Below are 13,302 nucleotides of genomic sequence, written 5' to 3' on the forward strand. Positions count from 1 at the left end.
GGTCCTGTCGTAACGAACAAACGTCATCATGTTCCGAATGATCAGATTTTCCAACAACTTTGTCCGACCGTTTGTGTATGCAAGACAAGTTTAGGACAAAATCTGTCTGAAAAAATCTGACGGATTTTGTGGTCAGAATTTCCGACCGAGTGTACGGGAGCTAAGACTGGGAGCTCAGCTGAGTGAAGTTCTACAATAGAAGATTGTAGAAGAAGTGAAGGAGATCATTGCAACTTTTGTTAGAAACTGTTACATGATTGTTGCCATAGGAGACGGGGTCCTACACATGCAGATGTGGTGTCTTGCTGGATGCCTTTCCCTGCATGGCTGTCTGCCTATAGAAGTCTCAGAGTCTGCCAATTAACACTGCAACTATTAAAGTGTGTCCTGGCCCTAACCCCTCTCTCCCAGAGTTCTGTTTAACCACTTGCTTACTGGGCACTTAATCCCCCCTCCTGCCCAGACCAATTTTCAGCTTTCAGCGCTGATGCACTTTGAATGACAATTGCGCAGGCATACAACACTGTACCCAAATGAAATTTTTATCATTTTTTTCCCACAAATAGAGCTTTCTTTTGGTGGTATTTAATTACAGCTCGGAGTTTTATTTTTTGCTAAACAAACAAAAAAAGATCCAAAATAAAAAAATAAAAAATCATGTTTAATAGTTTGTTATAAAATTTTGCAAACAGGTCATTTTTCTCCTTCATTGAAGTGCGCTGATGAGGCGGCACTGATAGGCTGCACTGGTGGGCACTGATAGGCTGCACTGGTGGGCACTGATAGGCATAGTTAAGGCGGCACTAATAGGCACAGATAAGGTGGCACCGATAGGCACAGATAAGGCAGTAGTGATGGGCACAGATAAGGCGGCACTGATGGGCAAAGATGGGCACAGATAAGATGGCACAGATGGGTGGCACGGATGGGTGGCACGGATGGGCACTGATAGGTACCACTGATAGATGGGACTGATGGGCACTGATAGGTGGCACTGATAGGTGGCACTGCTGGGCAATGATGGGTGGCACTGATGGGCACTGATGGGCAATGGTAGATGACACTGATGGGCACGGATATGTGGCACTGAGGTGCAGCACCGTTGTTGAGGCAGATTGTGGGCACTGATGGGTGGCACTGTGGGCACTGCTGGGTGGCACTGTGGGCACTGCTGGGTGGCACTATGGGCACTGTTGGGTGGCACTGACGGGGGGCACTTATTTATTAATGAGGTGACACTGGCAGGGGGCAGGTGGGCACTGGCAGGGCTGGCCGTGATCGGGACTGATGTCCCGATCACGGCTGCCGGTGATCAGCTCTTTTTTTCTCCTCGCACTGTCAGCGCGAGGAGGAATAATAGCCGATTACCGGCTCCGTTGTATCACATGAACAGCTGTCATTGGCTGACTGCTGATCACGTGATAAGGGGTCGGGACTGACCCCTTGCTCCGATCCGTGATCAGGCGAGTCTCATAGACTCGCCGATCACAGAGCGCGCTGCGCACGCCCCTCAGGGGGCACGCAGGCCGCTCGTGCACGGGACGACGTCAATAGACGTAGTCCCGGCAAAGGAGGTCCGCGCTGTAGCCGTCATTTGGCTATAGCGCGGATCTCTAGTTGTTAAGAGGCAATAAATCTCTTTGCAATCAAGAAGTATTTGGTGCCCATCAATCCACCTTGCATTACACCCACTATGCCTTGTAACCCACTTTAAATAGAAGGTTGTCAGCTAACTCTGGAGGTCACCATTAGGCCTAAACAGGCCCGGGACTTGGCTACATATATAAACCAGCCCAGACAAATGTCATTTTCCAAAGAAAATACATTTTTAGTTATTACTAATACTTTTATGTTCATAATATTGCTAGATGAGACTTTTTTTTCTAAATTCCTTCCTCCAGGTTAGACATCAACCTCTGGAGAGGACAGAGTCACCGGACTCTTCAGATTGGACCTTTTTCTGCTGCCTCAATCTGCCCGGAGGACTTTGCCCATGTGTGTACTTCTGTGCACTTGTCCAATCGTCTGGAGAAGCTCTCTCTTAAGAATGATGACACACAGAATGAGTAAGTCTATTACCACCTCTGAGTAAAGAAAGTAATGGTACTTATCACATACTCATGAGCTTTTATTTCTATCAGCATTCGAGCCAGAGCAAAGGAGGACCAAAAGTGTGGCCATTGTCAAGATAGAGGTGGAAAAACATTGCTTGGTCGACGTAAGTGTCTATATGTTGTATTCATTAACCCTTACTACCGCCTCCAAAGGTCTGTCACACCTACCCCTAGCATAGGTGGTCAGGTACTATAGCTGGCTATGTGTTCTTCACCTATAGCAGCCCCCTTTCCTATAAGTCTAGTAGGCTTTCAAGGTCTTGGTTGCCCCGAGACCTTATATACAATTCTACAGTGCCTGGCTACCACACCAAGGCAGGATTGAGTTAAGCATAGAAAACAGGTACTTGCGGTTGGCAGACAGGCAATGTGGTGCAATGGCAGTCTGGGTTCAGGAAGGCAACATTCAGAGAGTAATCAGGGTCAAATCCAAGGTCAAAAGACAGGCAAGAGTTCAGAGAGTAGGCCAAAGTCCAATCCAAGGTCAATAACAAGGAAATCCAAACCAGCTGGTAGAGCGAGGATCAGGCAAAATTTAAGGCATAGGAACAAGGCAAGTAAACAGGGAGCTTGAAGCACAAATGCAAACACTATCACAAGCATGACACTGAGGGTTTTTAAGGCTATAAACAGGTTTGGTCTCCACCAAGAGGCTGTGTCTATACCAGTCGCTCCTCAAGGTGAACAGACGGGGAGTGCAGCCCAGCCAAAACCTGGATGCTGGAATGACACCAGCAGCTACCATGGAACAGGAGCGTTCTGTGCTCCTGAAAAGTTCAAATACATTACCTTTTTTTATCTTCCAACCATCATCATTAATTCTATTTACTTTGGTCTTTTTTTCTGCCATTCTTATCTTGTCCTTCCCCTCACATTTTTGTAAATTGCACCTACAGGTATGTCTAGAAGTGTGGAAATCATCCGTGAGGGGGAGGTAAATGGAACACCTCATAGACCGCTCACACCTGAGCCATGTATGCGAGATATGGATAGCGTAACACCTCTGACCCGTAGGTCCTGTATAAGAAGAAGGCGTGAGCAGCCCCCGCAGCACTCACTGGACGACCCCCACTGCTCAGCTCCTCCCAAAACAACATCCTTCAAGGATCAGTTTCTGGCTGTGCCCACCACCATTAGTTGCCCTAGACGGTCCTCGAGCTTCAATAGGAAAGATAAAGTTTCATCTATTGCAGCCTTGGGTCCAGGAGAGACCCCGCTTGTCCGTCGACTGACACAAGTATGTCCATCTCGAGGATGCAGCAGCAAGATGACACACAGCGAACTACAGAGAAGGATCAGAGAGGTGAGGACACCGAGTGGTCTACATGTGAATAAAGAAATTGTGCAAACATTTTGGGTGGCCGGGAGGAGGGGATTTGGTTAAGGTGTGAAGTTTAATATGCTTTGCAGTTCTGGGGTTCCAGTGGCAAGCACTCCTCCATCTCTCCTGATGCCCATTTGCCTCTTCTGGCTCTCATAATTCCTCGTAGTCTTCTCCCAGACACTTGGCTGGAGGAGATCAGAACCAGGAAATTCTATGTGTGAGACCTTAAAAGTGGACAGAGAGAGGGAGCAGAAGGGCACCAGTGCCTCTCCCCAACCAATCTACATGGAGTAGACCTTCATGGATTTTGTCTTCCTCTTTAGATGTAACTCCATCATTGATCCCTTCATCTAAATGATTGGGTGTCTTGGTGATCCTCTGACTTCAGTACTTTGTGAGTAGTGATGAGTAGAATGTTGTATAAGAGACAGGATTTGGCCCAGGTTAGCCTTATCTGGAGATGTTCTTCATTGTTTGCTTATCCAGTCAGACTGGATTAGCCCTTGTACACACGGTCGGACATTCTGCCAACCAAATCCGTTGGATTTTGTCCGTTGGATTTTGTCCGTCGGATTTTGTCCGAAACTGTTGCATACACACAGTCGGACCAAGTTGTCGGAAAATCCGATCGTTCAGAACGTGATGACGTTATTTCGTTACGACGGGACTACGTTCAGGCTAGTAGCCAATAGCTTTGGTGTAGGAATTTGATCTGAGCATGCGTGGCACTTTGTCCGATCGGAATTCTCTACACATAATCGGAGTATGTCCGATCGGACCAGTTTGTCGGAAAATATTTCCAACAAGTTGGAAAATTGGGTCAGACGGATATTCCGACGGAAACAGTCTGATGCAGACCACACACAGTCGGATTATCCGACAAAATGGTCCGACCGTGTGTACAAGGGCTAAGGCTGCTAAAATAGTCCTGCATTCCCTTCTGAATGGAGTAATAGGTGTTTTCTTAGTGTATGAACATGGGGCACGGCCATATGAGTGCGCTACTTCATCAAGATGTGGACCCATTTATAGGACCCGTATAGGGCACCATCGCTAGTCCACTACGATGCTGACGGATCCACAAATAATCCATCCGATTAAATGTGTGGAATCATCAAATTAAAAGTGAAGTGAATTTATTCATGGCTGCTTCTGAGCAACTGGCCCAGAACAGCAGCCTCCATGTTCCTTTCATGACAGGTACACTTTAATATAAACAATGCTTTTTTCAAGCACCACCGATGATGCGGACATCTAATGTCTATGATCCACTTTGCTGCAGGTAGAGGAGCAGGTCCCTGGCGCGACGCCAGAAAAATGCCAGGAAGCGCTGCGTTTCTTCGGAGGAGACGTGACACGGGCCGTCCAGCACTTAAAGGTGACAGTTTCTTAATAAACCAACGAACTGCTTATATCAGAGATGAATGTGAATTGAGGGTCCTCAACAAATGCCTCATCTTCATCCATGGTGTTTGGCACATAGCTGTGTGATGAGAACTTCATGGGACATGAACCCATTTCATGTAATTACGGAGGTCAATTGTAGCACCATAACATCTGGGACAGGGGTGAGCTTCACACCAACATGTTATCAACCAAATATCTAGACAACATCACACCCTAATTAAGTGACCCAAAGATTCGGGTTGTCTAGAGTCGGAACAGTTTGGAGGTTTGAGTACAATCTTTAGAGATATCACCTGGTGGCCATGGAGGACCTACTTCTGATGGTCACTGAGAACCTCTTTCTGAGAATACTAGTTTCCTTGCTGGTTACAATACTTTCTGCATCAATCTGGAAGCCCCCTTGTTAAAGGGGACTTCCAGATTCATATTAGCCCAACACCCACAGACTCTGACAACCTCAGCCCAGGTTTGTCAGAAAGGGCCCTTTTCCCCATCACCTTGGTAACAAGGTGCCTTGGGGTGGGACACACAGCCACCCTGCCCCAAAGCACCCACCCCGCCATGTTGAGGGCATGTGGCCTAGTATTGTTCGAGGGGGTGGTCGCTCACCCACCCTTTCTGACCTGCCAGGCAACATGCCCAGTTTAGGGTCTGGTATGGATCTTTGGTGGGACCGCATGCCATGTTTTTCTTTATTTTTTAAACTATTATATTTTTATTTTATTGTTCAGCTGTCAGAGGAGAAACCCATTGAGAGCTGATGACCCATCGGTTGTTATGGACGCCACAGCTGTCCCTAATCCTTAACAACCAGCATACACTACACTCTGATTGGGCAAAGCTTTGCCCAATCGGGGTGAAGAATGTACTGTGCAGCGCTCAGTGCATTGCAGGGTGTTTGGTCGGGGCTAACACTAGGAAATTCGGGTGTTTGGTGGACGGCCGAATGGGCAAATGCAGAAAAGTAGAAGGATAGAGAGGAAAGAGAGAGAGGAGAACATTCAAGGAATCCTAAAAAGCTGACAATAATCCTTGCAGTAATGATACTGGTCAAAGCCTTGAAGAGAAAATAACTTGAAAAAAATTAGCAATGGAACCAATTTCTCAATGTAAGGGTCTTCTCTCTCTCTGTGTGTCATGGAATACTTTCTTCTCTTTCCAGGTAGTTCATCTGTACAACGTGACCCGGCACAGTAAAGAGGAGTGCCGCCAAATCCTGGAGAAATTAAACTGGAACCTGGAAGCCGCTTCCCTCTACATTATATACATGGGAACCCTCACTAAACAGACTTAATGAAGGTTGTTCCCTTAAAGGATGGTGCCAGGATCTGCCTAGGATGGTGCCAGGGGACATGCCTTTACCCACCGGCCACCGCTTTGAGAATTGTTGGTTTTTAACAGAATCTTTTCCCTTCCTCCCGGTGATTTGCCTTTTAGCTGCACCCAGACACTCACCTCTCCAACGATGGTGACAGTGAGACATACAGTCCATTGATCTCCTTTTTTTTGCTATTTTATTGGCTCAGTTGCACAAGTGGAGAGGATTTAGGTTACAGATTGCCAAAAAACAGCAACAAAAAATTCCCTCTGCTTAGTGGTATCTTTTTTACCTTTTCTACAGGTCAGGTTAGAACTCTTCATGCCTCTGCCACAGGCTAGTGTACATTCAGTAGGCCAATAGGTAGGACCTCTCTCACAGTTTTGCCTGAGCGGGGCACTTCTTCAGGTTAGGCTTTCTCTCCCAGAGACAGGGCCATAAAAGCATGTACTGGACCTCTCAGCAGCTATACCCATCCCATACAGAAGGACTTAGGACTCACATTCTCCCCAGACAGCAGGCCTAGGAAGGAAAGATCTTCATAGTTTTGCCTGAACAGGACTCTTCTTCAGGCTAGACTTTCTCTTCCAGAGACATGGCCACAAAGGCATGTACCGGACCTCTCAACAGCTATACCCATCCCATGCAGAAGGACTTACATTCCCGCCAGGCAGCAGGCCTAGGAAAGAAAAGATCATCTTCTAAATTGACTTCAAGCAAAGTCTGGGAGGAAAATTATTTTTCCAGAAGTACATACTCTATAGGAAGCAGCCCGGGAGAAAATAACCTTTCCAGAATGTCTCCCCAAATATGTATTTCTTTCCCCAGCCCACATTACTGGGCTTAAACCCCTCGATGATTGGCCAAGCTGGAAAAAAATAATATATAACCCAATCCATTGCATCTTCTTGCTCTGCCTACTGAAGAATGCTCTACAGTAGTATGCAGAATCAGGCAATGTCCTTGGGCTTAGGGAAACCCAATGAACTCAAATAATGTAAGCAGACAATACTCAGGCTGGCTATAGCTAAGTTGTCAACACAAAATTTGAATTAGGGACCCTTCGGCGAAACGCTTCCCCTAGGATGGACCTTCCTGCACTTGAGCTAACCCAAGACAGGTGGGAACAGTTCTTCTCTGTGATTCCAAATAGATATTGGTTTCTGGACTGTGTATCTGAGGTTTCTTATGTACATCACGTCAATGCTGTGATTTAGAAGCTGTATTAATTTATCTTTAATTAAAAGAACAAGCATTTGGCTTCTGGTTGGAAGTGTATTATTCAAATAAGATGCCTGTAAAGTGGATCTGTATACAGCTAGACCGCATGCCGCTGGGCAGGTGCTGTCTCATAATATGCAACACTGGTGCAGGTGAATGGATCCTGAATACAAGTAACAAGTGTAAACCCGGTCGGGTCAGGAGTTGGCGGTGGTCATCCTCCTGGGGGTGAAGAGGACCCCTCAATAGAACATGCCTCAGCTGTACTTTTGGAGCCTTCACCTGTAATCACAAGGTCTTGTGGTGTAAGTAACTCCAGACTGAATGAAGCAGTCAGTGCTACATTCAGTGGACCAGGGGGTGCAGGGGGATGCAGAGCAGGGTTTAGAATCCATCAGCTGTACTCATGGAAGCAAACAGAATAGGTTGGGGGGGGGGCTTAAGGGCAATGATGGTATAGAGAAGGTGTCCCAGGAAAGTCCTGGTACCAAATCCCCTTGTTATTTTATTTATTTCAGGTACTTATATAGCACTGTCAATGCCCTACCCTCAAGGAGCTTACAATCTAAGATCCCTAATTCACATTCATACTTACTCGGGCCAATTTAGATAGGATCCAATTAACCTACCAGCATGTTTTTGGAGTGTGGTAAGAAACCAGAGTACCCGGAGAAAACCCACACAGGCACAGGGAGAACGTGCAAACTCCAGGCAGGTACTGGTTGGGATTTGAAACAATGACCCTTTTGCTGCAAGGCGAAAGTGCTAAACACTATACCACTGTGCTGCCCTGTAAAAGATGAGTTCAAAACTGCCATTTCTTAGTGTGTATTGGCGTACTTCTCTTGGGGTTTTTCATTTATTTTTCACACATACATAGTTGCAAAAAAAGTATGTGAACCCTTTTAGAATGATATGGATTTCTGCACAAATTGGTCATAAAATGTGATCTGATCTTCATTTAAGTCAGAACAATAGACAACCACAGTCTGCTTAAACTAATAACACACAAATAATTAAATGTTACCATGTTTTTATTGAACGCACCATGTAAACATTCACAGTGCAGGTGGAAAAAGTATGTGAACCCCTAGACTAATGATATCTCCAAGAGCTAATTGGAGTGAGTTGTCAGCCAACTGGAGTCCAATCAATGAGATGAGATTGGAGGTGTTGGTTACAGCTGCCCTGCCCTATAAAAAAAAAACCACACACCAGTTCTTGGTTTGCTTTTCACAAGAAGCATTGCCTGATGTGAATGATGCCTCACACAAAAGAGCTCTCAGAAGACCTACGATTAAGAATTGTTGACTTGCATAAAGCTGGAAAGGGTTATAAAAGTATCTCCAAAAGACAAAGACAAATTGTCTATAAATGGAGAAAGTTCAGCACTGCTGCTACTCTCCCCATATCATTCCAAAAGGGTTCACATACTTTTTTTTGCAACTGAATATATATATATATATATATATATATATATATATATATATATATATATATATATATACACAAACATACTCACACAGTATGTCAAGAGTGAGTATACTCCTCACATTTTTTGTAAACTTCCTATTATATTTTTTCATTCAACACTGAAGAAAATACACTTTAGTACAATGTAAAGTAGTGAGTGTACAGCTTGTATAACAGTGTAGATTTGCTGTCTCCTCAAAATAACTCAACACACAGCCATTAATGTCTAAACCGCTGGCAAAAAAAGCAAGTACCCCCTAAGTGAAAATGTCCAAATTGGGCCCAATTAGCAATTTTTCCTCCCCGAAGTCATGTGACTCGTAGTGTTACAAGATCTCAGGTGTGAATGGGGGGCAGGTGTGTTAAATTTGGTGTTATCGCTCTCACTCTCTCATTCTGGTCACTGGAAGTTCAACATGGTGCCTCATGGCAAAGATCTCTCTGAGGATCTGAAAAAAAAAGAATTGTTGCTCTACATAAAGATGGCCTAGGCTATAAGAAGATTGCCAAGATCCTGAAACTGAGCTGCAGTATGGTGGCCAAGACCATACAGTGGTTTAACAGGACAGGTTCCACTCAGAATATGATGCTCAGCACCATATCCAGAGGTTGTCTTTGGGAAATAGACGTATGAGTGCTGCCAGCATTGCTGCAGGGGTTGTAGGGGTGAGGGGGTCAGTCTGTCAGTGCTCAGACCATACACTGCACACTGCATCAAATTGGTCTGCATGGCTGTTGTCCCAGAAGGAAACCTCTTCTAAAGATGAAACACAAGAAAGCGGGCAAACAGTTAGCTGAAGACAAGCAGACTAAGGACATGGATTACTGGAACCATGTCCTGTAGTCTGATGAGGCCAAGATAAACGTATTTGGTGCAGATGGTGACAAGCGTGTGTGGGGGCAACCAGGTGAGGAGGACAAAGACAAGTTTGTGTTGCCTACAGTCAAGCATGGTGGTGGGAGTGTCATGGTCTGGGGCTGCATGAGTGCTGCCGGAACTGGGGGGCTACAGATCATTGAGGGAACCATGAATGCCAACATGTACTGTGACATACTGAAGCAGAGCATGATCCCCTTCCTTCAGAGACTGGGCTGCAGGGCAGTATTCCAACATGATAATGACCCCAAACACACCTCCAAGATGACCACTGCCTTGCTAAAGGAGCTGAGGGTAAAGGTGATGGACTGGCCAAGCATGTCTCCAGACCTAAACCCTATTGAGCATCTGTGGGGCATCCTCAAATGGAAGGTGGAGGAGCACAAGGTCTCCAACATCCACCAGCTCTGTGATGTCATCATGGAGGAGGGGAAGAGGACTCCAGTGGTGACCTGTGAAGCTCTGGTGACCTCCATGCCCAAGAGGGTTAAGGTAGTGCTGGAAAATAATGGTGGCCACACAAAATATTGACACTTTGGGCCCAATTTGGACATTTCCACTTAGGGGTGTACTGACTTTTGTTGCCAGCGGTTTAGACATTAATGGCTATGTAGCACTGACCTCCGAAGGAGCTGCTATTTTTTATTGGGCTTGCCATTACCTCACCTGCTCGCTTCTCCGTCTCAGGGGTCCCGTTGGAAAATAGCCCAAAGAATGTTAGATCCGACACTAATGCCGCGTACACACGATCAAACTATCCGGCGGAAAAGACAATCCACCCGTGTGTGGGCTCCGGCTGACTTTTTTTTACCCAAAAGTCCGGCGGACTTAGAAAGCAGTTTTGACTCAAAAACCTTCCGCCGGACTCGCAGTCCGGGCGGACAATATGGCCGTGTGTGTGCTAGTCTGCCGTACTTTTGAAATGAACGGACTTTCCCGCACAGAGAAAAGTCCGTTCATTTTGAGCGCAGCTCCAGGTAGACGGGACTTGCGAAGGAAGTCAATGTCACCGCCTTCGGCCCCGTCACCTGGTATGGACTTAAAGGGGAAGCCCTATGCCGAAAAAATGGTGTGGGGGTCCCCCCAAGGTCCATATCAGACCCTTATCCGAGCACGCAGCCCAGCCGGTCAGGAAAGGGGGTAGGGACGAGTGAGAGCCCCCCCCCTGAGCCGTACCAGGCCGCATGCCCTCAACATGGAGGGTGCTTTGGGGAAGCGAGGCCCCCCCATCCCAAAGCACCTTGTCCACATGTTGATGAGGACAAGGGCCTCTTCCCGACAACCCTGACCGTTGGTTGTCGGGGTCTGCGGGAGGGGGGCTTATCGGAATCCGGGAGCCCCCTTTAATAAGGGGACCCCCAGATCCCGGCCCCCCACCCTATGTGAATGAGTGTGGGGTACAATGTACCCTACCCATTCACCTGTGAATTTTTTTTTAAATAAAACACAACACACAAGGGTTCAAAATAATTTATTGCACAGCTCCGGGGGGTCTTCTTCCGTCTTGGGGGGTCTTCTCGCCGGACTCCTCCGCTATCTTCTGCTAGCTCTTTTACTAGCGGAGGAGCCTGGATTTCTTCTTCGCCGCAGCCCGGGTGTCTTCTCCCGACAGGGATGTGTTGCGCGGCAACTTATATAGGGACAATGTGATGTGATGTCCCCGCCCATTATGATGTCACAGTTCCAGCCCAGGTCAGGCCAGTCATGTTCCTCCACCCCAAACTCACTCATCCATGTCTATCGACCTTGCTTTGTGCACTGGTCCAAATCATTTGGTGGAGGGGGGATTATGGTGTATGGGTTCTTTTTCAGGGGTTGGGCTTTGCCCTTTAGTTCCAGTGAAGGGAATTCTTAAAGGGGTTGTAAACCCTTGTGTTTTTTCACCTTAAGGCATCCTATGCACTTAGCAGTGACCAGCCCCCTAGACCCTCCTCCCCCCCCCCCCCCCCCGTTTTGCTTACCTGAGCCTTGGAATTTCACACGCCGGAGATGTGCTCTTCTTCTGCTCGGGGTTCTCAGCTCTTGATTAGATAGATTGATAGCAGCACAACCATTGGCTCCCACTGCTGTCAATCAAATCCAATGACGCGGATGCCGGGGGGCAGGGCCGAATTTGGCATTTGTGTCAATGGATGCAAATGCTGGACTCGGGGACGATCCCACAAGGTAACCCCCTCAGGAGAGCGCTTATCCTAGGGGGTTATCTGATAATGGGAGGAGCCACGAGAGCCACTGAGGGACCCCAGAAGAGGATGTTCAGGGCCACTCTGTGCAAAATGAGCTGCACAGTGGAGGTAAGTATGATATGATTGTTATTTAAAAAAAAAAAAAAGACTAGCCTTTACAATCACTTTAAGGTGTCAGCATACCAAGACATTTTGGTCAATTTCATGCTCCCAACTTTGTGGGAACAGTTTAGGGATGGCCCCTTCCTGTTCCACCATGACAGTTTCCAAAATTTTGATGAACTTGAGTTTTATAGAACATTTGTTTGGCTCATTACATGAAAGTAAGGTAATATAATTTCGATGACAAAATCTTCAGTTTTACTCAAATTAGTTGATGCAAAAATAAATACACCCCCCAACAAAAACGACTACATCAAGTATTTTGAATGACCTCCATGATTTGTAAGGACAGCACCAAGTCTTCTAGGCATTAAATGAACAAATTGGCAACATATTGCAACAAACAGAAAAGGGAGTCTGCCAGGTAAGTATGAGTAAAATCAAATATCGCTTTATTCCAATCAAACTTACATCAAGGTGTCTGGAAATCAGCATACAGGGCTGGTGTGGATACCATTAGGACAAGCAGCTGTCAAAGTGGAGTGTAAGACCGATGTATATCCAAGCTCGGACCGCCGCACAAGAGTCTAACACTGGTGGCGTCTCAAGCTCTCGCACACCGTTAACAGGGAGAACACAAGCCGACACACAAGCTGGGGAGAGGGTGGGTCTCCTTCTTCAGGCTTTGGTATTCTGACTGATAAGTAAAGCTTTGCTGCTCTTCTTGTAGCCTTCACCTTTCTTGTGTAAAGAAATCATTTTCTTTCTCAGGCCTTGTGACACTTCTCCCCCATGTGGTGCCATTGCTGACAGCATGAAATGGGAGGGGTTTCCTTTATTAAGTAATGCCCTTTTATATATCAACTGTTTGCTGGACACTAGAGATGGGCCAAATGGCCCCCTGTTCGATTCGCGGCAGAACTTTCCAACATCACAAAAGTTCGGAAACTGAATATAGAACCCCATTGAAGTCTGAGACCCAAACTGTAAAAATCAAAAGTGCCCATTTTGTAGGCTTAAACTGAAGTAATTGGGCATACAAAGGGTGTAGGTGTCGAAGTACTGCCCTGGGGAACATGTAACATCATTTTTAAATAAGCAGTAAAGTGAAACCATAAAAATTAACAATAACATTAAATATAAAAAAATCCTTTAAATATAGTGCCGGGGGGGGGGGGGGGGGTTGGGGGGGTTACTTAGTCTGCCTGTAAAGTGGGGCATCTGTACCATGTATATAACCTGCTGCAGCAAACGTGACATTTATAAAGCCAAAAAATTAC

At 46.3% G+C, this 13,302-nt stretch overlaps 1 protein-coding gene across 1 annotated transcript in view; it reads left to right on the forward strand.

The window, feature by feature from the left end:
• LOC143981432 (activated CDC42 kinase 1-like) overlaps positions 1-7,422 on the forward strand; it is a 29,641-nt gene extending 22,219 nt beyond the window's left edge. The window contains exons 8-12 of the mRNA XM_077479266.1: positions 1,902-2,066; positions 2,142-2,218; positions 3,011-3,417; positions 4,721-4,816; positions 6,008-7,422. Of these exons, the coding sequence (XP_077335392.1) occupies positions 1,902-2,066; positions 2,142-2,218; positions 3,011-3,417; positions 4,721-4,816; positions 6,008-6,139 (877 nt within the window). The 3' untranslated portion in view covers positions 6,140-7,422. The remainder of the gene's footprint in view (positions 1-1,901; positions 2,067-2,141; positions 2,219-3,010; positions 3,418-4,720; positions 4,817-6,007) is intronic.
• The last annotated feature ends 5,880 nt before the right edge of the window (positions 7,423-13,302 follow it).

Source organism: Lithobates pipiens, unplaced genomic scaffold (assembly GCF_037356315.1).
Source record: "Lithobates pipiens isolate NorthernLeopardFrog02 unplaced genomic scaffold, aLitPip1_a1.2 Scaffold_157, whole genome shotgun sequence".
Classification (NCBI taxonomy): domain Eukaryota; kingdom Metazoa; phylum Chordata; class Amphibia; order Anura; family Ranidae; genus Lithobates; species Lithobates pipiens.